The sequence below is a fragment of the Glycine max genome, chromosome 11 (genome assembly GCF_000004515.6).
Source record: "Glycine max cultivar Williams 82 chromosome 11, Glycine_max_v4.0, whole genome shotgun sequence".
Classification (NCBI taxonomy): Eukaryota; Viridiplantae; Streptophyta; class Magnoliopsida; order Fabales; family Fabaceae; genus Glycine; species Glycine max.
In genome coordinates, this window is record NC_038247.2 from 1,437,328 (window position 1) to 1,462,065 (window position 24,738).

At 31.8% G+C, this 24,738-nt stretch overlaps 4 protein-coding genes across 4 annotated transcripts; 1 reads left to right on the forward strand and 3 right to left on the reverse strand.

Moving 5' to 3' along the window:
• Positions 1 to 643: 643 nt before the first annotated feature.
• LOC100783671 (probable membrane-associated kinase regulator 2) lies at positions 644 to 2,371 on the forward strand. The gene is made up of 2 exons (XM_003538641.5): positions 644 to 1,944; positions 2,034 to 2,371. Exons 1-2 carry the CDS (start codon positions 918 to 920, stop codon positions 2,075 to 2,077), a joined length of 1,071 nt encoding a protein of 356 aa, XP_003538689.1. The 5' UTR covers positions 644 to 917; the 3' UTR covers positions 2,078 to 2,371.
• Positions 2,372 to 7,509: 5,138 nt separating this feature from the next.
• On the reverse strand, positions 7,510 to 8,166 carry LOC102669620 (late embryogenesis abundant protein At1g64065). The gene has a single exon (XM_006591460.4). The coding sequence runs from the start codon at positions 8,164 to 8,166 to the stop codon at positions 7,510 to 7,512; it is 657 nt and encodes a 218-aa protein (XP_006591523.1).
• Positions 8,167 to 10,512: 2,346 nt separating this feature from the next.
• LOC102669749 (late embryogenesis abundant protein At1g64065) lies at positions 10,513 to 11,046 on the reverse strand. Its single transcript, XM_006591461.1, has one exon. It carries the CDS (start codon positions 11,044 to 11,046, stop codon positions 10,513 to 10,515), a length of 534 nt encoding a protein of 177 aa, XP_006591524.1.
• Positions 11,047 to 13,714: 2,668 nt separating this feature from the next.
• LOC100775988 (respiratory burst oxidase homolog protein A) lies at positions 13,715 to 24,540 on the reverse strand. Its single transcript, XM_003538216.5, has 14 exons — positions 23,405 to 24,540; positions 23,114 to 23,273; positions 22,711 to 22,759; positions 20,654 to 20,767; positions 17,638 to 18,060; positions 16,581 to 16,967; positions 16,380 to 16,475; positions 16,024 to 16,139; positions 15,635 to 15,802; positions 15,366 to 15,525; positions 15,013 to 15,210; positions 14,747 to 14,875; positions 14,527 to 14,605; positions 13,715 to 14,452 (listed from the first exon to the last, which is right to left on the reverse strand). Exons 1-14 carry the CDS (start codon positions 23,997 to 23,999, stop codon positions 14,343 to 14,345), a joined length of 2,784 nt encoding a protein of 927 aa, XP_003538264.1. The 5' UTR covers positions 24,000 to 24,540; the 3' UTR covers positions 13,715 to 14,342.
• Between the last annotated feature and the right edge of the window lie 198 nt (positions 24,541 to 24,738).

Sequence of the window (24,738 nt, forward strand, 5' to 3'; positions counted from 1 at the left end):
CATTAACATTAAACTTATGGAAGAAAAAAATAATTGATATAATTTTAATAATTAAAATAACTAATCAAAACATTTTAAAATTTAAAAATCAAAGTACTGTAGTAATTAAACTTATATTCTATTTGGACCACCAGACAAGTAATAAATAATGAAATACCGCAAAACACGCCCAGTTTGATTTCATGATACCGACACGGGAGGCAAGGTACTTACTACTAGTAGTACACTACAAAATTAAGGCAAATGCTAATCATACTTTTAGGCCTTCGGTTATTGATTATATATATATATATATATATATATATATATATATATATATATATATATATTGGAATATTAAAATTGGATTTTTTATATTAAAGATTCTAATTCAATTAGTTGAATAACATAGATAGATATTATAAATCTTGTAATATCATATTTAATTTTTATGAAAAAGATTGAATTCCTTTTGTAATTTTTTTTTCATGTTTTTTGAATAGATATTTTTTTAAGTTTTAATTCCTTAATCAATATATAAGATTGGTCATGAGTAATACTCCAAAATTAAATAATGATTAGTATACAATAATACCCCCACCCCCACCCCCGCGTACAGAATTCGTTCAGAGTACAGTACACTATTTTTCCTACAAAATTTACTCTCTCCTCCCTCCGTATTTATCTGTCTGAGGTCACATGACTACCCTGCAACTAAGGAATCTGACAAAATTTAATAAATAAATAAAAGCAAAGGAAACAACTTCCCTCTCTCTCTTCCTCTCTTTCTTTCTGTTTCCTCTGCCACTCCCCATTACTATTGCAAACTCCATTAAGCTCCCACCATCCAAACCTCTTTCTTCTTTCTCTCTGTCTAAAAGGCAAAGTCACTCTCTCTCTCTCTCTCTGCCCAATTGTGTATACTGGCTCTCCCAACCATGGAAGCTTTCACCTTGCTCAAATACTGGAGAGGCGGCGGCGGTGCTCTCGGACACCCACCTTCCTCCGACACTCCCTCTTCAGACACCGCAACCACCACCATCCTCACCGGCGTCGAAAACGAAAATGCAACCGAAAGCGACGATGACAACGACAACAACGACGACGACGGCCCCTTCTTCGACTTAGAGTTCACCGTGCCCGACGAAGACGCAAATGAAAATCCAAACGCCAACCACACCCAAGAAGAAGAAGATATTAGCTTAGAAGAATCCGACGGCGAGAGAGAGTTTAAGTTCACTCTGTCCCCTTCGAGCAACGATCGTAGTGATCCCAACCTTTCCCTGCAGTCTCCTTCAGAGGATATCTTCTTCAAGGGAAAGCTGGTGCACGTCGACCCTAATTCCGAACCTAACTCCAAGCCTCAGTTCACCGCCTCCCTCTTAAAATCCGCCACCAAGTTCCGCGTCTTCATGTTGGGCCTCAAGAAGCCCAAGCCCAACGATGGTTCCGATTCCACACCCGCCGCGATTCCAGAGGCCCACAAAGGCAAGAAGCACTTCACCGTCAAATTCAAAGTCGAAGAGGTCCCCATCGTCTCTCTCTTCAGCTCCAAAGGTAACAAAAAACAATCCTCCGAGGACCAACCTTCCGAAGAAAAACGTTTCTCCAAGGAAGTAATGCAAAAGTATTTGAAAATGGTCAAGCCTCTCTACATTAGAGTCTCCCGCCGCTACGGCGACAAACTCAGCTTAAACTCCGCCGCACCAGAAGGTGTTAGTGTTGGTGGCGGCGAAACCAACGTGATGAAGACTAGTACTCAAAGTCAGAAACTACCTGCAGGGCTTAGCGTTGTGTGCAAGCATTTGGGGAAAAGCCGTTCAGCATCTTCGGCGGCGGTGGCGGCGGCTCCTCCGGCGGCGTTTGTGTCTTCGAAACGACGCGATGATTCGCTGTTGCAGCAACAGGATGGGATTCAAGGAGCCATCTTACACTGCAAGAGATCCTTCAATGCATCCAGACCTGGTAATATATTTTGTATTTTATTTTTTCGTCATTTAATGCTTATAGTTAATTAATAATAACTAGTGTTGTGTGTGTACTTGTTGAAACAGAGTGCGAGTCTTCTCAGCTGCCGCGTTCTGTGAGCCATCAATGAAGCCAAAGACAAGCGCCTTTCAGCATAGAAAATATTGCTTCCTTCCGCCGGTGTCAGTGTGCAAAAAGGATAAATGTATGTTATTCTTACTTAGATTAGACTACAAGGAACTGAAAAAGAACAAGATAAAAATAGTAAAACTTGAGTCTTGGGCCACCATCATTTGTTCTGAACTCAGATGAATGAATGAAGCTCGTCATCCATTAGCTTAGTGACTCTTTTTTTTCTTCCTTGGTAGTGTAAACTGTAAAGCTCTTTCCGATAAAGCGAAAGAAGAATCAGAGCTTTTCCCTATATGTTTCTCTTGGACGTGTCTCTATGTGTCTATTTCTATTGTGATGTAGCTACTAGCCACTAGCCACTAGCCAGGCTAAGATCAGATAGCATCCTTGTGTACAAATTGCTTTGCTTTGGTTGGTACTTAGTACCATTGACTTCATTCATTATTTTTATTTTTTATTTTTTGAGATCTAAATAATCGATATTTTAAAAGCTGGTTCACGAATCTAATGTTTTCGGGTAGACATAATTGGGTATTTTAAACCTGATCTAGCGGTCAAGGGGTGGGTAGAAAGATTGGCTCACAACAAATAATTATTGCTGTTGATTTCATGAAGTTTGAAACTTTTAATAATATGAAGCATCATAGTTACTCGAGAGAAGGGAAAATGCGGTCGGTCAGAGAAGTGGGAAAGAGATGGACATGAGCAGTGAAAGTTGGATTTTCTTTTGGGGGGAGAGAGGAAAAAGAGAGAAAAAGATGGTGTGGTGTGGTGTGTGGTGAGGTGAGGAGAGTGGAAATGGAATTTTACATGGGAGAATTGAGAAGGAGCCATGTTCTAATCTGTGCTGTGCAATGTGCATACTGGTTTGGGTCTTTGGCTCTGCAATCACAATGTGTCGAAACTGTCTGTTTATTAATTTTGGTGCACCGATTCGTGTGTGTCGGGATATAGCGTCGTATATTCAATTTGTCTCTTTGTGTCACATTTGGACCCCAAACTCAAAGATACCCCTACTAACTACTAAGGGTTCTTGCCACGTCCTCCTAAAAGTTGGATAGGAACCCCCATCTATCCACCATCATCAGCCCAATGGGCCCACGCACGTTGATCATCATGTTCCTTAAAATTTTCCCCACCGCTTGCATATGTCATGATACTAAACTTTGTCGTCATTTCGTTTTAGAAGTAGACAACTTAATAATATGAGTCGTTACTTCGTAAGTTCAAAATGAGGCGAATGAGAAGATGAGGACAAATCTAAGTATAATTTCGCTTTGACAGTTAAATAGCTTATGTCTCCCGCTTCTAGGATTGATAACTTTTCCTGATTTAACACATCTTGTATTTTCCTGGATCTTGTGTGCTTACGCTTCAAACCTGCTACAAAATGTTTCCCTATTATGAGCAAGAACGTGTTCCACATTACATGCACTGTATGGAGGATGGGATTCATCATCCTCCAGTTAATTCTTCATGAAATATGGATAGCCAAAGAATAAAGTCGATTAATTCTGCATCAATTAAATTAAGCTATTTTTTATAATAAATTTTTTCTTAGAAAAAAAATATTTATGACAATTACAATTAAGTCTTATTTCACTAGATGATATCATAAATCAAATGACTCTTCAATATCTTGTGGTGATTTTTGAATCATATTTATAGACGAATTATTGAACTTCGAAACGTTTAAAATGTTTTCAGCTATATTTTTTTTTTTCCGAAGTCTCCCTTTACCTACAATGACAGAGGAGAGCATAATCAGCATTTTTTTTATTAGGAGCCAAATTAAAATATAATATTAATATTTTATAATCATAACGATTGTATATATTTTAATATTTTAATATCAAAAGAATTTTCATTCAAATACAAGTACTCTTCATTCTTACATAATAATAAAGAATAAACCATCATATTAATCCCTCAAGGCCTCAACTACTCAAGCATTATCTTCTCTCTTATCTGGTCCCTAAAATAATAAATAAATAAATAAATATATAGGGAATCCCCCTGATTATTACATTATCGGTTTAGTCACTTAATTGGTTTATTTTACTAATGTCAGGACCCAATTGATAGAATTTTTTTATACTTGAAGGACTACTTGTTATATTTTTTTATATCTGGGAATTATTTATATAATTTTCTTACTTTAAGAACCATTTAAGAGAGAGAGAGTAACATTTTAGAGATGAAATTGACATTTTATTCTAATATTAAATTTATTTATTATTGAAAATAAATGAATTTTTCAGCCTTTTTCCTGTAAATGTATATAATTATAAGATTTTTCAGTAACTCATCTTCCCATTTTATGACAAAATCAAGTCATAACAACGTTGGAGATTGCTATAAACAACTACTATGCAGACTATTTATCTCAATTTATGATAAAAACTCTTAACATTAGCTAACAAAATCATAGTCCATTATATATCAAAAAAGGTTAAAAGAAATTTGAAAAAATAGTTTTTTTGTCAAATATATATAAATATAAGTGCATAAAAGTGAAACTAAGAATATTGGAAAATAACTAATGAAGGGGAAAAAAATGAAAATTATATATAATATTCAAACAGGTAATTTCTTAGACAATTCGTTCCATTCCGTACTTGGTATGGGCTTTGTTATACTTACCCTCTTTTTGTTAAGTTTACATTTGAACCTTTTCACCTTTGTTACAAAAAAAAAAAAAATCTTAACAGAAACATATATTTCTAATTGCATATTTGTCACAACAAAAATGTATTTCTACTTTGTTACGGAAGTGTGACGGCATAAAATAAAAAATACGCTTCTGTTTTGTATTGTGAATTTATATACAAATGAAATGTGTTTCTATTATACTATATAGTGAATCCCATGTGTCATATGACCAAAATCTTAAATGACCTTGATCGTGAGATATAATTTTATTATAAATATGAATCAGAATGTCAATAGTGTGCACACAATAATGTCAACTCTAATAATTAATATCAAACTTGGGTACACAATCACAATAAAAATATGTTTTCAATGTGTTTTGAAACACAACAAAATAATAGAGACATGTTTTCGTTATGTATTAAAACTTGGGACTGAACAAAAATACACAATGATTTTTTTTTTATTACATCTACAATAAGAAAAGAAGAAAAAAAGAGTTTCGAAAGCTCTCCTGAATATCATCGCAAAGCTGGAAGAAGATAGGGGAACTATATGCCCGATGTAGGACTTTTATACTTCTCCGACACTCCCCATTAAGTCTAACTAGATTGATCTACTTGTGACTTGCATACCACTATGATTTAGAAATATAAATATTTGGTATTGTTATGTAAAAGATGATTTTGTCTCAAAATTTTAATTTGATTAGAAGTGATTAAATGTAGCTTTTGTATTAAGTTGAAAAATTTATACTAAATTCGATAGCAAACTTACTTTCAAAATAAAAGCATCCAAACATAATTATTTTACTTGAAAATCAATTTTACAAAAATTGATTCACACACTTCCTTGTATTGAACTCTGTTTGATAGTCCCCCTCCTATTTATGCTGAGGCTATATATCTTTGTATTTATATATCAAATAGATATTTTTTTCATTTTGCTAGAAAAATAAAATTAAAAAACTGAAGCAATTAAAAATAAAATAAAAGAGAAGCCTTCTTTTATACGTGCTTGGCTGAAAAATAACTTTTAACATTTGCATAACGACTCATCTTTTTATTCTGCTTTTAACTTGCTTTATGTTAAAAGATTTAGTTAGCTTATTAACTTATTCTTGTGCGTTGAATCGTTTCACGCTCGTTTATTGAATAGAACCCACAAACTTTCTCGTGGACTAAGCAATAATCCATGCTTTTCAGTATTTGGGTAAGTGTGTCTTATATTTTTGTTAAATTAATTGTAAAATAATTGATGCAAAAAAATATATTTAAGACCGCTATTTTGAAAGTAAGCCTTTTCAGGAACTAAAATTTTGTAGGAACTTTAATCCATTAGTAAATCTACCTGTGAATTCATGTGAATAATGTAGAAATGTCCATGAAAATCCTTCAGGAGAAAAAATACAATTTGGTGGGAAAATATCCTGTGATTTTTTTTAAGAGAATGTCCTGTGAGTTTTATATCTATAAGAAAATGTTCATATAATTAGTAGTCCGTAGAAAAAAATTGTATGAAATGCATGTGAAAAAATTTACAGAAAAATCGTATAATAATTCTAGTGGTATACATGCAATAATAGTTTTGATAATTTAAAGATAGTTATTAACATAATAACGTTATATATAATAACGAAAAAGTTAAAAAGCAAAGTTAATAGTTAATGAACCATATGAAAATAAGTGTGGGTCAAAACATAATTATTTTATTATTATTTTCAACCATAATATGAAATTGTTACTTATAAGTTATGACAATTAATATGTGTAGTATATGTGCAATTAAGTTGGCAAAAGTGTAAGTCACACAAGATAAAAATCTGCTGCTTGAATGAACTATGAAACACCAGTTAACAGCAATATCAGATGCCACTCAAAAGGCTGATGATTAGTTATTTTCTTTGGCATATGTGGATTGGAACAAAGAAAAGAGAAGTAAAAAGAAAACATAAACAAAAGAGAGAGAAATGTTTATTTTAGAAACAAAAAATCGTTTTTTTTTTAACTTTCCTTTCAATTCAATTTTCTTTTATCTCGCATCCTTTCTTTCCGCGGCAGCAGCAGTTAGTAAATATTTGTTTTATAATTTAAAATTTATAAAAATATATTATTTATATTAATTTTGTTTTTATAAAATAAATTATTTGTTGTAGGATATGTTAAAGGTAAAATTAAATTTTCTATATTTTTTAAAATTTTACTCTAATAGGTCAATGAGATTTGTTAAATTTGCTTCGATATATGTGAGTTGTTACTTTAATTTTGATATCTTTAAGTTGTTTTTTACCAGTCAAATTATTGTTATTATATACCTCTTTTCTCCTCTTTGACACAAATATAAAAACAATTTACTTTTATTTTTTTTAACACGATTTGAACCAACAAATTGTCGTATTTTGAGAGAAAAGTGTAATTAGATTTTTCTACCAGTGTGGTGGAGGCGTTGAGGGCGTTTTCCCTCTAAATATAGCATTTGTGCGCTCAGTATTTTATTGATTTACATTTTAAAGTTATTTTGTTATTGTTGTTTAGTTTAAAAATTTATATTTTCTTCTAATTTATTTATTTTATTTTTTCCAAGAGCAGCTACATAGACTATAAAATTGAAATGTAATGAATTGCCATTTGTCAATGTAAAATATTTTACTACTATTGATAAATATGATTTCTTCATTAAAGCCCTGAATAGTGTGATCATTATGAAACATTTACTTTCTAATGATTTGACATTAATACAGTATAAAACGAAGAACATTAACAACCTTGCTAGTTGGTATTAGCATTGGAAATGTTGTGTGGAATATGAGGTCAGGTTGAGATTCATAATACAAGCCATTCCTAAGGTCTTTTTCTTATTTACCATGTTCAGCACGTGCACTGTACCACTTAATTTTGCGTAGCTTCTGAGTTTAAGCATGCCTGCAGAGTCAGAGTGGGCAGTGTCATTGGTTAGATTTCTCATTATTACCAATAGCTTAGTGCTGAACCTCATGTGAACCATGAAATCGATTTCTTTGGTTTCTCTACCCTCCAATCTCGCACCTTCCAATTCCCAAGCACCAACTATAGAAGCCCCATATAGCACACTCACTCTACTGTTCCCGTAATAGAAGCGACCGAACAAGTTTGGATTCGTGAGGGACACACGAGCAATCATAGTCACGTTCAAGGAAGAAGTTGATGAAAAACTATGATTTTTAGTGTTGTGCATCAATCTAGCTGATTTCAACTGAATCTGGGGATCAACCACGCGCAACACGATAGATGCAAAAACAAGCCAAATGAACAATATGGCTACAAGGACAACCAAAGCATACACCAAACACTTGCTGCTGCTTTGTTTTTCTTCTTTGCGTGATGGGAACATGGTGATCACTTCCTCTGTTGTCATGTTATATTTGTTTGGAGACGGACTTGACAAGGACTTTGCCATGATTTCTTCTCTTTTCTTCTTAATTTCAGAAACTGAAACTTTAATTTTTGCCAGAGAACTTCTGCTTTGGCTTGTAGGACAAAGCTGAGATTAAGTCCTTTTGTTTTGGGGGAGAATACATATGCCGGGTTACTCATATATATGGATTTTTCTTTTCTTTTTCACATTACTTTATATTTTTTTATCTCTTAATTTCTTTTCACAGACTCATCATGATATTTTATTATTTACTCTTACTCCTTTTATTTTCATTCTGCTTCTAATATTATTCATTTCAGATCGAGTATCCATATATACAGTACTTAATTTCATAAACGAGCTGAGAAGAAAAGTTGTTAGCTAGAAACTAGAAAGTATGTGTTAGACTGAACTCGAGCTCATAGTTTTACATCCCATTCTTTTTTCTTTTTTCTTTTTACTTTTTAATTAATGAGTGTCCCAAAGATAGCTGCTAGTATTATCTTTTTTTATTTAAAAAATGTTTCGAAAAGTGTGTTGTGAGGTTTCGGCATACTTATTTTTTTTCAAAAAATGTATTTTGTGGTCTAAACTATTTTTTTTGGTGAAATAACTATCAGAATCTGAACCAAACGTGTTTAGATTCTCATTATAACTTTTAAATCATATTTTTGTATGAAAGTTGTATAGAATAGAATATATCTCGTGTTCAAAACATGATTTAGAAATTTCCAAATCAAAGTCCAAATTTTTTTTATGGCTCTGAGATACTTCTGGGAGTTATATGGTGAACTAATTTTAAGCAATTTTTTTTAAGGTTACAATTACTAGCTAGTTGAAGGCAAATTTTAGGCAAATTCTTACTTACGAAACCTACGTACGTATAATAATTCTTCAGTGAGATAATATTTATTTAAGCAAAAAGTTCAGTGAGATATTATTTACTGCGATGCTTCTCTCTCTTTTCTCTTATTAGCACTCGCAATTCTCAAAAAATAAAAAGCACTCGAGGCAACGAATTTGGATGTACGTATTGAATAATTAAACCTTTTTTTGTTTACGGAACACGCTTTCAATTACTTCTCACAGAAGTTTTTTTTTCTTAATTTCCTGAAAGCCTTCTCACAGAAGTTATAAATAAATTAAAACTTTCACATTATATAACTCTTTTTTCTTTTCATTTTCCACTTTCCAGTATATGGATTCGCCACTAAATTCTACGAGTTAATCCACCTAGCCAAAGAGTCTTGTGGCAAGCTTTTTATATATGTGCGTGGTGACACAGAAAGCGTAAGATCCATCTTTGCTGCTTCCAATACATGCGTTGGCTTTCTTGCCATTCAAACGGAAGGGACTGGAGCTCTATCTATTGCATGCCCTACTATTTTTAGCTTTTTCTATTACAATTTACAAGGTTTTATGAAGGTTACTTTTGCCTCAAAAGTTGTTTATAATTTTGCCCCACTCATAAATGTATTAAATAATTTTGTTGTAATTGCTAACTTTTTCTGAAAAAAGTAGTTGAGAAATTTCTATCACCGAAAAGTTTCTATTTCAAACGATAAAAATTTCTATAATTTATAAGATATTAGATTATTTTAGAAATGAATTTAAGGAAATATAATTGTTTTTTCTTAAAAATAATTGTTGATCGAGTAACGCTATAACCGCCCAATAATGATATATACTTACTAGATAGTCTGAAATCTGAATAAATACATTATCTACTTGTTAAGCTTGACCGTGTTCATCTTCTAAATCGATCACTATCCACTTTCAAGCACTATATTAAGGAACACAAATGTTCTTTATCAAAGTTTCAGTTTTAATTTATAATTTATAAAAGTAAAGAAAATCAAAGCATAAATTTTTTTTTGATAAACACCAAAGCATAAACTTAATCATATAAAATTATTTTAATCAAATTTTTCGTAGAATTTGTTAAAAAAAAATTAAAATCTTAAAAAAACATCATAAAAATTACACTTATAAACTTAATTAGACACATCTTTAAATGCGTATATAGTAAAACTAAGTCCTAAAATCTATTCTAAATACTCCAAATTCCAAAGAACGTCCATTGTTGAAATTAAATTCTTTATAACAAAATATAAAAAAAAATACAAGAAAATGATTGGGAACGAACGGAACCGCGTCTCTTATGACTTATGTTAGCCAATATGGGCCCCCATAAAAAACGTATCATCGTGGGCAAAATTAAATTTGACGTTATGAATTCGCAACTGAATATTCGGAGAACTATAACCATGTACCAAAATTTATGCACGTAGTACGGCAGTAATGTAATGTAATGGAAACAAAAAGGAAAAGATCACCAAGAATCTAACAAGCAGTACAAATTAAACGAAAGAAAAAAAAAATAATTAGCTATTGGCATTGAATAGCCTGAGTTGCGTGAGAGGTAAAGTTGAGGTTCATAGAGCAAGGCATTTCAATGGTCTTTCTGATGTTAATAATCTTAAACAGATGAACTTTGCCACTAAAAAAGACATTAGTGGTGAGATTCAACGACCCCGAAGTAATGTCAATAGCGGACATGAATTTCACAGTAACATGAATTTCTTTGGTTTGTCTGAAACTCACCCTGCCACCGTTGATTTGGCTATGAGCGATCTTTAGACCCGCATAGAGCACACTGAGGCTGTTATTCTCGTAAGTGAAGGCACCGAAAGTTGGGTTGTTGAGGGCAAGAAAGATGATGAGGGTGGCGTTGAAGGAAGGTGATGGTGAAGCGCTGTAACGGATTTGGTTGAAAGTAGCTGATCTTAATTTGAGATATGGATTCTTGAGGCGCAATATGGAGGCAAAAACCAATACAAGTGCGCATAAGATGACAAAGGCGCCCAGAAAATATACGAAACACTTGCCGCTTCTTCCTTCTTGCTCTATGGACTTGGCCATCTTAGGGAATAGAATAGCCCCTTCGTTTTCAGTTATTATGCAACCTCCCTTCACTTCTTATACATATCAATCAATCTACATTACTTCATTATCATCAATTATATTATATTAAATCTTTTTTTTTTGTTTGGTGGAACAACCGTTGGAAACCCTTGCATTAGTTTTTATTTTTTATTTTTTTACTTTGAAAGTCTTTTTAAAATGCTCCGTGACATTAAAACGTAAGGTATTATCAGCAAAAAAAAAAAAAAATGTAAGATATGCTTAATTTGTGTTAAGTTAGAATGTATCAATTTCTAAGGCACCAGTGCTTTGTTAAGGGCCTAAAACATTATTTTAGAATTGTAATTAGACAGTTGAAGAAACTAACGAGAAAACACAAAATAAAAAAGAAGAATAACGTCAAAATAAATATGTGAAGGAGACTACATCATTCGTGTTTAGAGTAAGAAATTTCATTCGAACTATTAAACTTTTTTTTGCATGCTTTTTAATTTTATAATTATATAAATTAAGACAACTATATTTAATATATTCTATTTTAAATTAATTAAATAACTATGACCAATATATTTTTTTTAGTCTAGACTGTATTCTTTTTTTATTATAAACATCCATACTTAACTCAATAAGATTATTATTTGACCACAAAGTTATTTCTTGAAATATTAAACGCAATAACACAAAATTATTAGTTGTGTTAAAACTATCTGATATCAGTTGATGCACGCGTTATGATCAATATATATTAATTAATTAATGTAATTATGATTATTTAAAAATAAAATGCTTTGTAATAAATTCATGTTGAGTAATTGAGTAATAGTTAAGGAGTGTTGATATAATATAATACTTTTTTAAGGGAGATATAATATAATAATTAATATTATTTTATTAGTTTTTTTACTTAAATTGTTGAATTATATTAAATTAATCCTCCTGAACATAGTTATGTATACATGTGAAATATTGATAATAAATGGATGATAGGGTGAATTTTCGCATCAAGCAATCATACTCAAGTAATTTAAAACAATTCTAAAACAATCCATGAAAAATTTAAAAAGGAAAGCAATTATTATAAGAGAAAATTATTGTAAGAAAAAAATTATCGTAGGAAAATTTTAAAACAAAAAGCAAATTGTAAATTTTAAAACATTTATAACAAGTAATTAATGTAACAATATTTTTTTAAAATTGTATATTTACATTTAATTAATCATCTCACCAACACAATTATATATTATATATAAGATTTTGTTAGAAAAGACAAAACCTATCTTGATAATTTCTATACTTTAATGGTTAGTCTCATTGCTTCTAGAAAAAAAACCAAGACTAAATAATGTGGCTTCAATCATCCAAGCGGAGTAAAAAAAAAAACGAGTTTAAAGTTTGAGTGATTTTAACTATAAATAAATTAAAATTTAGTTTTTTTTAAGGATAAAAATTGTTAGTTTTATAATAACGTAAAATCGTCTTCTAAATTTCATATTAAAAGACGCTTGAACATATTTCCTTTTGAATGATAAAACTGTTAGCATTTTTATTTTGAAAGACCAAAAGCAGCAATTGCCGGAATTCCAGAAGACAATCCCTTCAAATAATAAATAGTCCAGAAGACAATGCCGGCAAATACTGTCCTTTATGAACCATTTTTTTACGAGATGGATTCAAAAGAAATTCGCCACCTCAGAGTTCAAAGTGTTTTTTTAAATTAAATTTTTAGGTGAATTGAATTTCAAAAACTTATTAATACCATGACAAATGTCAAGAATAAAATAATACTTATAAAAATACTTACAAAATACAAAATTATAACATCAGCAACAAAAATTAAACTTACGTTCTCGTGTGACGAGTATATGATGTTATGCTATCTAATGTCTGCCTCTGACTATTTATCATGGGGCATTCCATATGCCACTTTTTTTTATAGTTACTTTTATAAAGTAGAAAAAAAATTCAAAAATAAGAATATTTGTCGTTTATTTAATTTAAAATATATAATAATTATAATTTAATAAAATTCATCAATAAATTTTAATTTATGAATGTTAAAATAAATTACTTCGGAGAAGCAGTGCCCAATATAAATACTAAAGGCTGGTTGGAAGTTGGAATGTTGTAAACAGGCTCGGGAAAGCCAGTATGAATGAAGCCCAATTCACGTTAATTTTTTGTTGCAAGCAACATCCAATTGGATGAACATTATTTTGATAAGCACAAATACTTTGATAATAACCAGATGGGGAACTACTTAACATCGGCTCATTTGTAATTCCTGTTTTCCACCAATTTCCCTTATTGGATAAACATAGGCTTTCTTAGGTAAAATTAGTTAAAAATTGATTATTGAAAGCTAGAAGTTAACTTGTTAAATTATTGATATAAAACTAGTTATTGAAAAAACTGAAAAGTGTAAAATACGGAAAAATAATAAAATTATAATTTATTTAGAAAAGATAAATAAAAATTTTGAAAAATGTATTAAGAATAAAAAAATATAAAAAGTTTGAAGTTAAAAATTAATACTTTAAAAAAATACTAAAAAATTACTAAAAAAAAACTTATTTATAGAACAATAAAATAATTGATCTAATAAAAAAACTAAAAAATAACTTAAAATGTATTGTGTAACATAATCACACTGACAATAAAGAAAGCATAAAGAAAAAGAACATAGTCAACATACGATTAAGAGTCTCATCTCATGTACAGTGTTTAGACATTAGATCTCCTCTCCCGGAGAAGAAATCCAAGCAGAAGCAGCAGGGTCGAAACAATAGTTTCACCCACAATATTCCACAAAGATAATGGAATCCACTCGAAGAAAACGAAAATTTGGTATATGTTTGTTGACATTTACTTAAAAAAAAAAAATCATTTTCAAGTATATTTTTTAAAATAAATATTAGAAAACGATAATTTTTAAAAAAATAAATTATCCACAAACCAATGCATTGCTCCTGAGGCAGAACACTAACTAATTCCTTTTTATCACTTTCAAAACTGTTGTATATTTTCTATGGGATGTATCGGCCAATAATCTATGCGGTTCGGCAGAATGTATCTGAAGTTGCTGGAGCCTTGTAAGGGCAATATCTCCTTTGAGCTGCAGCCACATGTATGATCAATGCCCAGCCATCTTGCCGGCCGGCCGGGATGTACAATGCCTCATATTCTATACTTAAGGTTTTAGCTTATTGAACCATATCTTATAATTGACTACGACTAGTTGCTAAAATTAATTGTGTTGATTCTAGATACAGATATGAAGCTCCCTCCAAATTCCCTTAGAAATGCTCCTTGTGGAACTCAAATTTTGTTTGACCTTTTTCGTTGAACTCGAAGCAGAGCTTGCTTAATTCTTTGGCCAAAACCGGTGCGCCACAATAGAAAACCCCTGATGCGAATCGAAGATGTTAGTACAAGATCAAAGCAATGTCTACAAACGTATGCTTGATGGGATTGACTGACCTATTCGTCCATTGCAGTGCTTAGAGCATATTCTTGAGAAAACCTTCTTCCAGTTAGGCCTGGCAAAATGAGTTCTCACCTGATAGTAAATTCAGAGAAGCAAATCAAGGTTTAAAATCAACTTACTCAAGACTGAAAAGCAAACTCTTTAGGATACTTCTATTTTTCCAAAACTAAAACGCATAAAGGGTAAAGTAAAGGGCAAAAATCAAAGGCTTACCCTAGTCCCAGAAACAATATCAACTCCATTTTTTGCATGGTTGAGGGCTTGTACCATTGTAATAAGGGCGGATCTGGCATCGCCTTCCTCATATACGCTAGTTAAGTAGTTGTGCATCTCAATAACACCCTGAAGTCCATAATTAGACATTGAATATTAGCTGATGTAAATATGACTTACTCATCTGGATGCAATGGAAAGGAATACCAAGAATTCTTCAAGAGAAAAGTCTTTTAACGGGATAAATATTCTATGGCAGTTAATACCCTTTGATCAAGTTCAGCAACTTCATTCATGACCCCTTTAAACCAATCGAAAGAACCTTGTTCTCTTGTTACCCAGTAAAAATAAGCGTTTGTAGTCTTCAGTGTCTTCTTCCGTTTAGGAGAAATCTTATTAGAAGATATTGAATCTGCACTCCCAGTGCTAAGGTCTGAACCTCTACTTGAATCAGAGACTGAATCCTGGATAGAAAGCAACCATGATTATTATTTTCGTCGTAAATAAAGACCTTCGAAGAATGGTCAGTTTGACAAGGCTTATATTAAACACCATAGTGTTTACATTTTTATATGAAAAAGTGTCTATAAATATTGTTACTTGTTGGGCTAAAACTTACCGCCAGCTCCTCCATTTTGATAATATTGTTGAGAAGATCTTTCAGAATGCTGATAAAAGGTGTTGCTCCTATCCCGAGACCGACAAGTAACAGGACATCATAGTTTCTGTAGTCTTGTGCTGGCGCACCGTAAGGTCCATCTATCCTTAGCTTTGGTAAACTGTGTCAATTATTGATACCAAGATGACAGGAATATGAGCATAAATAATTTTTTCTGAGGGCAAAGTTACAATTACAAGATAAACCAATACGGCAGGCCCATTACGTACCACTTCTTGGTGGTTTCATCAGCCCTGAGAAGCCCGCTCTTCCCAGCTACGGGAGGTTCACAGGCCGCAGAGAATACCCTTTTGAGCTCCTGTGTCCAATCTCCCAGTTGCCGTATGTGAACACTCAGGTAGTCATCATCAGGGGCAGAGGTAATCGAAAACGGATGCCTGTCATACATACATTGTATTGATAGACAGCAGAAATCGTAACATGTAAAAGGTGATATCATTTCAATTCCTTTCTTTTTTCGACATCTGAGACTAAGAGGGGTTAAACCAGTATAGTACTAAATTTATTTTCTCCATTTTGTGGTTTGAATTTACATGAAGCAAGAGAAATTCACTCAAATGGAGAAAAGTAATGTAGAAAAACAAAAGTTGCAACTTACCACTCAAATGGAGAAACAGCAGGACATTGCACAAACATGTATTGTCCGCTCTTGTAACGAAATTGAGAGGGCTTCGATATTTGCAATGTCAGAACATTTCCAGGATAAATGGCAACCTAAATGTTTTCACAGAGAAAAAAAATCCGTAAGTTCGAGTTGCATCGTTTAGCTTATTGAAAGCAGTGATAGTTCTGCTCCCTACAATTTTTATTTTTTTAGCATTGTTCAATTGGGCTATACACGATTAGCCAAGAGCAAATGTAAGCAAACAAGTAAAATGCTAAATTTGTAACTAATTTGATTAATCTTTTAGACGCATCTGACGCTATTTTTTATTCCCCTGCAGCCCTGCTCACCTTTATAAGACGGACTGTATAGAAACCAGAACGGAAGAATCTTAGCGTTCTTTCTCCCGCATAAAGTAAAATTGGAACTGCAAGATACATCCATGTCTGAAAACAGAGATCAATGTGTCAAGTAACCAATAACCGACAAGGAAAGAAAAACCTCTGATAATGCTCCTAAATAATTGGAATCTGATACTACAAATTGCATACCGTTTGCCGGTGCCATCTGCGCTCGAGGTAAAGACTTACACCATGAATAATGAGCAGGACATAGACAATCACAAACAAATGGTGAGAATACCAGAACGCATTGAAACCAGTGAGCCTATTAAACGGTTTAGGCAGCTTAATGAGATTTCTCCTGAACCATTTTGTTGCAAGAGTAAATGCTATTGCCATCAAAATCACCATCAGAATTCCTGTCACACCTTCAACCCCTTTAACGAGGTCTCCGTAACTGGGTCTATGATCACCAAATACGCCATCCAAATACGTCTTATAATCTTTTTCAGACGAACTTACAAGTCTAGGAAAATCACAAGCAAGGTGATTCCCGGCATGAAGTATAACACCGATCATTACTGCCGCCGCAATTGTCTGCAAGCATCCATAACTAAACATTATATCCTTCACTAGGAACCACAAATTTATTGCGTGTTTTTTGTTTTACTTTTGTTAGTGTCGTTGAATTTCATGTAAATCCGAGGATATGCTAACATGGCTATGAATATATTAAAGGATATGATGTGATTGCTTTAACAAATTATTTTAACTTTAGACCGTTTGCATGAATTCTTATGTTCAAACCTCATCGTTGTCATCGTAACTCTGTCTTTTGAGTGCAGTTCCTTGTTTATAGGAGTTGGTTTTAACTATAAATCTTGTGCAACAGTATCATCAAAATATATATATGTTGATACTTGATACATAATGTTTTGAAATTTGATTTTGGTATCAAGTATTTGATACATAATATTTGATAATTAAATTTTGTAATATCTTAAATCTTTTATTTTCGTCTAATATTTTTTACTTTTTATTATTTGATCAATACCCTTATCGTTAATAAATTCCTAATGATCAGATAAGAATACATTACTAATAACCATAAAAGTCTAAGAAAACAGTATCATATTAGAAGTGATCTTACACTATATTATCCTGTAGAGCAAACAGCACTTTGGAATGATAGTTATTGACACTTGACAGCGTCCACTAACTTTTATATTCAACGTGTTTTCTGGTGGTGGTATTGTTGGGGGCGTACCTTATGAAAGTTGATATTATCATCGAAAGGTGCAACGTAAGCCAACTTGGTGGACCTGAGCCAAGTTATGGTATTTCTGCAGACGGGCAAGAGTATAAGTGCCATGTTGAACTTCAGAGTCTCAGCAGCACCTTTGGCCGCTAGTAGACAGTTACCCATGATATGATAAGCATTTTTTCTCTTGTACTCGATGAACTTCCAGGTAAACAGTCCAATCATAGCGGAAATCCACAATGCTAAAACCCAAAGTCTCCGCCAATTTTCTTGCAAGTAGTACAGCATTCTGCGGCTCATCCTACGTATCGGACTTCTCGCCCTTAGTCCTTGTAGGTTCTGGCTCAAAGCTTGACTGGTGTAGCTTAGTGCTTGGCTGTAGTTGAGATACGTGTCCTTTTGTAACAGAAGCGTCTCCAATTGCCATAGCTGCGGCAACACAACGACCATATAAGTGTTGCAAAACTATAAGAGGTTGAATCGTATATGTAAAAGATATTTCCTGCATGTCAACCTTATTCATTATTAACGTGACGATTATTTCCTAGATACAGAACAACAAAATGCAGCATGCGCAGTACGAGTTGAATAAAGCTACTCCACTCAACAGTCAACAGTACGATGGACCTTAGAAGGGGAGACCGTCTTGGGAACTCAATCATGAAGAAACACCCCTCCACAATAATTCTTCAAAGTGCTGATGTTGAAAAAATATTCTTAAAAACACACTCACTATACACAGAAAGGATTTGTGTAAAAAAAAATCCTATTGAATATGCTTTTCCCTTTTTTTTCATTTCCAATGATTAATCTTTTACCAATTACTAATATTCATAAATATTTTTAATTATATTTTGTATATCTCACCTGTATTATAAGATTAATGTTAATTTGCGTCTTAAAGCTTTAACTAGGAAAACAAAACTAAAAATAAATTATTATTAAAAAGGAAATATTCTTATGTATTTTTTATTTTAATAATTCACATATTTTGTTTAATCAGTTAAGTTAAATTATCTTCATCACCACACATTAATTGTTAGCTTTACTTCGTCTAGCCTATAATTAAGAAGTGGAAAATATAAATAATAATCTATTAAATTATTTTAAAGCACTCTATATTGAAAGCGCCATAAATAAAAGTAATGAAAGTATGTTAGAAAGGTTCCATATTCTTTTTTACAGCTTTTAGTGTGAAAAAAAAAAGAATTTTAAATGAACCCTGTAAAATTCAATTTTTAACATATTTCAACTTCTTGTATTTTAAAAAAACATATTTCAACTTTCTTCTTAAAAAAACATTTCAACTTTTGAAATAAGAAGAAAACAATTATCAGTTTAGTCTTTCAAAGTTATACTAGTTATCATAATATTTTTTCAAAAAATTTAATCATCGTATTAATCTTTCAAAGATATTTCTATCACTTCTTTAGTTATCTAAAGTTTTTTTCTCATTAAAAGAATTTATCATAAATTCTTCATATTGCCTTTTTAACTCTCAATAGTATTGTGTAATATGATGTGGTATTTTATTTTTTCTTCTTTACAGATTTAATTTATCACTAAATTACACATTTATAAAAATATTTGGTAGACAACAATATGAAAACATTATAAAAAAAAGTATTTACTCTAATAAATACTATTTATTAGCAATAGAGCCCAACACCTATTATCAATCATTCATATCTTCTAAAAGTTTATATAGGTTAAATAAATTAATATGGTCTCTGAGAGCATGTTATGTGAGAATGATCAATCTCGATAGTTAAATTAAAATGAAATATTAAAATTAAAATATTTTAAATTTAAATTAAAGTTTTATTTAATTGTAAAATATCTAAAAGATTTATTAAATGAAAAATTAAATATATTAAAGATTTAATTTATTTCATCAAAAAATATTTTAAATTTATTATTGTCATGACTATCACCACGGTGATGAATGTTTTTATCACCAATATCATGATTGTCATCACAACAACCATCACCATTGTAATCGCCAGCATGATCGTTATCGCTACCATTAACATAATTTCTATCGATGGTAATGGTCATGGTGGCGACAGTGATAGTAACGACAACCACGACAGAGATCATGTTGTTGGTAACAACGATGGTCATGATGATAATCACGATAATAATAGTAGTGAAAGTATCGTGATAATAATCATGATGATAGTGACAATTGATTACAGTGGTGATCGTCCATAATAATTATGATGGTATCAGTCATGATAGTGGTGTTGGTCATAATAATGATATGTTTAAGATATTTTAGAATAACATAAATTAAATATTTAATATATTTAATTTTTATATTTAGTAAAATTATAAAACATTTTATGGTTAAATAAAATTTAAAATATTTTAATTTTAATATTTTATTTTAATCTAATTTGAGTAATTGATTTGAAGTAACAACTTAATCACATTACGTTCCGTAAAATATATATATATATGCCCTAACTGACGTGTAATTTATAACATTCATTGACAAAACCAAGTATATTAGTCTAGGCCTCTAGGGTACACCTATTAATTAACTAGCGTGTAATTTGCTAACCAATTTCGCCCAACTTTGGACTATATAAAGGAGCAGAGCTGGTTATGCATTGACTTAATTAACCAGTATATATATATATATAAACATAATTAACAAATTAAGTGGTCGTTTTCTCATGAACAAATGGCATAAAAAAAAATTTAGTATTAAACGTATCAAGTATTTTTATTAAAATATGCTTAAAAGAAAAAATAATATTTTTTATATAATAAATATTTTTATTTAAAATTTTATATTTTTATTTTGTTTATCATTTATTCTTAAACACATACTAAAAACAACCCCAACAAAATTAACAATGGAAACCAAATTAACCATGGACTAGATTAACATTAATGTCTACCACTTACAAAGATTTTCTATTGTGACGTACTCAAATGTGTTAGAAAATTAAAATATATGCATGCATGCTTGATAATTAAATTCACATGTTTATCGTTTGTAGAGAATTCCCACCTCAATGTAGCCAAGTCTTTCAGGGTCTAACTCTTCCATGATCAGAGCTGCGTATTCCTCGGCCTGCTCTTTCAATCTGGATAACTTATTTGCTGAAGCGCTTAGCATAATGATCTGAAAATCAAATGAGATATGTTAATTGTTTAATACAAATTTTAATTTTAAAGAGTGATATAATTTAATTTAATTATAAAATTTTCACAAATTTATAAATTCACATGCTTAGGACTTAAGGTATTATTTTTCTTTGCAAAGATTATTATTATTATTATTATTATTATTATTATTATTATTATTATTATTATTATTATTATTATTATTATTATTATTATTATTATTATTATTATTATTATTATTATTATCCATCCGTCTTGGACTGAATTCAGGTCAAAATATCAAATAATTAAGAGTGACAATTTTTCTTAAATCTAAATTTAAAGTAATTATATTTTTAATATTTAAATTTGAGAATATTAATTTAAGTTATTATGAATTTGGATCTAATTTAACTCTAAAAATTAGCTCATAAAATTGATAATCACTTGTATATTTTATCTTTGACATTATTTTTACTTGATGTAAGATTTATGTCTTTCTTAATACACTCCTTTATATCAAAGATTAGTCATCTCAAATATGAAGTTTGTAAAATTAAATATTTATGAGTGATTTGATAATAAGAGATATGACAGATTTAATAATACTAACTTAAAATGTGAATTTGATAAGATAAGAGTTATGAGAAATTATCAGGTGGTTCAAGATCATGAATAACGTGATAATCTTAAATTATCTAATAATTTTTCAGAGTTATCTAATTTATAAATTTTATATTCTCAATATTTTTAATTGACGTTAACTTACTTTTATTTTTTCAATATATTAAAATTTTAAAATATTTAGCTAAATACTAGTACTAGTAAGTGTTATGTGCTGGCGCCAATAAACCGGTGATTAATTAAACAAATTCACGTAAAGCGATGTAATTTGCAAAACAAACACGGAACTATGAGGATGAAACAATTATTTGATGGTTAGACAGATGGCATTTCCTAAGACATAATGCACATTTGGACCACCTAAAAAAATGTTTAACCTAAATGACGAATATGCCCTCACCAACCGCACTGAAAGCGTCTACATCATAAATTCCAAGAATTTGGTTTAATAAGGAAAATGAGAGTGTGATTTTGGGCTTGGTCATTGGCCTTAAAAGTGAAATTATTTTTGTATAATAAACTATTAAAATTTCTTTTACAACTATTAAAAATAAGAATTCAAGAAAAAGTGTGATATGATAAATGACGTGATAAAAAGAATTTTAAAAAAGTATTATATGAATAATATAACTTGACTTTCAATTGATAGCAATCAACATCAACTAACAAATATGCTTTATTGCTTTAGAACAATAAGAAACGTAGTAGTGGGAATATTGAATAATAATAATAATAGTAATTAATTTATTAAAAATATATCTATACATTGAAAATTTTATATTATATTTACGTTTTATTTGTTTGAGAAATATAACCTTCATCGTAAATAACCAGGGTTCACCTAATCCTGGATATTGTTACGGTCAATTATTAAAACTCAACTTGACAGTGGACACTACACTAGGCATTTGCATTGGCTACAGAACAGACATAACTCACGTGTCATTTGAATCAGAATAGCATCTATGCAAGCACAAACTACAAAATAAAATAATTAATTAAAATTATAATAAAAGTACAAATTGCACGTGTTTTTTCTTGAGGAAATTAACAAAAGAAAAGGAGAAAAGAAGGATGAGATAGATGATATATAAAATGAAAAATTTAAAAATAAAAGCAAACGCGATACATGTAAAACATATACAATTAATTGAATTAAAGATATGCTTGCAATTACTTGTGTTAACTAAGTGTGTATGGGAAGAGATGAATTAATTAATTCTAACTTTAAGCAATTTTTTTAGCTATGCCAAGTCTCTCTCTAAGTTGCTGATCATCCTTCCTCTAAAATAAAGTTGTTACTTATGATTTACTATTCAAATTTCACGGATGATGTACCTCTTTTACTTCTTCTTCGATGATCCTACCATCTTCATTCTTGTCCACCCTATGAATGTGATTATGATTTAAATTAGACACAGAAAAAAAAACAAAGATAGATTGAGATATTTATTGGTTACAAATATGTAATATACATATATAACAATTAAAATAATTCATTATCTTATTTTATTTTAAATTTAGATTAATACAATCTTTTTTTTTTAACTCCTAACTTTTCTCCTAAATCTGTGAAATCCTTATTACAAAAGCAAATTACGAAAATTTAGGAAAAGTGGTGTTTATCCTCTGCCCTGGAAAAGTACAAGTGTTTATTAGAGATAAGAAAAAATGACGTGAGAGATTTTTTTTAACTAATTGGATTGTACTTTAAAATAATATTTAATCAATCAACTCTTACATGTCGAAGAATATCTGAAGCCGCGAATCAAAGCTTTGATCGGTAATTTGCGACCAGAATTCGTTAAGCTCGTCTCTGCTGATCTTTTCAAACTTCAGTCTCCGTCTACGACTCAGCGCGTCGAATAGTTCCAGAGCGAACTCCTTAGAGTCCTTCATCCCTTAAAAAAAATAAAAATAAAACATACAAAACTCTTCAAACAAGGAGTAAAAATGACGACGACAAATCAAACCGATTAAATGCACATGCAAAACGCACGAATGTGAACTGATATTTGAAAAGGAATCGTACCTATGCATTGCGCAAAATCAGTGCGATACAGATAACCGTCCTTGGCTAGACTATAGAAATTGCTTTGCACTTCGTTCCAGGCGTCAACGCCATTGGATTTACTGCTAATAAATTTCAGTCCACGGAGCGCTTTCTTCGTATCCGAACGGTTGCGTTCAAGCTGAGCGCGCTGCTTCCTGAGATCTCGAGCTACCAACGCCGCTTCAGATCCGCCTTGGCTCCACGAGAACCACCGCAGCTCCGCCTTGAGCTCCTGCGAGAACTGCCTCGCCTTCGCAACCGCCTCGGCCTTCAGCTCCTGCGAGAACTGCCGCCACCGGTTGGGAGAGCTCCTCCTGATGGACGGCGACCACGCAGAGGACGCCGGAGTTTCGTTTCCGCTTGTGGCGACGCCGTCGTCGACGTTAACGACAGTCACCGGCTCAACGCCGCGGAGAACGATGGTGTGATCGTCTTGAACATCGAGAGTGACCTCAACGTACTCGTCGGTGACGGAGTTGTACTCAGTTCCCGGCGAAGTCCCGGCGCTGACGAATGCCATCTCCGGCACGGTGTCGGACGCCCAGCGGCGTTCGTGCTTGGGAGCACCGTTCATGATTAAACAAAAATCAGATGAATGTATAGTATAGTTATAGTTATAGGTTTTAATTTTATAATAATTATATTATATACAGATATTTTAATCTAAGGTGGTATGAGTTTGTTATATAATGCGATAAGGTGCGCTTTGCTAACGTGCGCGGGAAGTTATTCGGACGAGTTTGGTTGGGGAGAAGAGTTAAGAGAGTAGAGTTTAGGACCGGGTGATATTATTGTAATTTGCAAAGGTGAGACGCAGCAGTAGAACGCACTAAGAGCGAGAATCAATCTATAAAGGAAAAGACAACAAGGTGTACAGAGCTCTTAAGAGAAACCAAACAAAAGTATTTGACCAAAGAAAAGGACAATCACATTGCTTTTGCAGCATAAATCAAATGAAGTCAGGCGCTGTTTGTTATACAAGTTAGGACTTCACAATGCTACATGGATTATTCAATAATTGGGTGTGTGGTTTTATATGGTAGAAAAATCAAAATTTGTAGGTGTGAATAGTGACAGAGGAAATGAAGACTGAGTCTGAGATCAACAAAAGACGATGGTGTCTCTCTTTCTTGTTTATTTTGCGTGCAGCTGGGGCACGGGAGTGTCAAGAAACTGAGAGGGAGAGAGAGTGTGTGTGTGTGTGTGGCGAAGATTAATACTTAAATGCTAGTGGGCCCTACCGCCCCTACGATTCAAGAGTCTCCGAAATCGACGGCATGGATGGCCGAGTAAACTCCACTCACGGTTGTCGC

What these genes read in the sequence shown, in the direction of transcription:
- LOC100783671 (XM_003538641.5), top strand. Translation starts at nt 918, where the DNA reads ATGGAAGCTTTCACCTTGCTCAAATACTGGAGAGGCGGCGGCGGTGCT. An exon ending in CTTCAATGCATCCAGACCTG is followed by an intron (nt 1,945 to 2,033) that starts GTAATATATTTT and finishes TTGTTGAAACAG; the next exon opens with AGTGCGAGTCTTCTCAGCTG.
- LOC102669620 (XM_006591460.4), bottom strand. Translation starts at nt 8,166, where the DNA reads ATGGCAAAGTCCTTGTCAAGTCCGTCTCCAAACAAATATAACATGACA.
- LOC102669749 (XM_006591461.1), bottom strand. Translation starts at nt 11,046, where the DNA reads ATGGCCAAGTCCATAGAGCAAGAAGGAAGAAGCGGCAAGTGTTTCGTA.
- LOC100775988 (XM_003538216.5), bottom strand. Translation starts at nt 23,999, where the DNA reads ATGAACGGTGCTCCCAAGCACGAACGCCGCTGGGCGTCCGACACCGTG. An exon ending in TCGAAGAAGAAGTAAAAGAG is followed by an intron (nt 20,768 to 22,710) that starts GTACATCATCCG and finishes TTTGATTTTCAG; the next exon opens with ATCATTATGCTAAGCGCTTC. An exon ending in GATGAAACCACCAAGAAGTG is followed by an intron (nt 15,526 to 15,634) that starts GTACGTAATGGG and finishes TAATTGACACAG; the next exon opens with TTTACCAAAGCTAAGGATAG.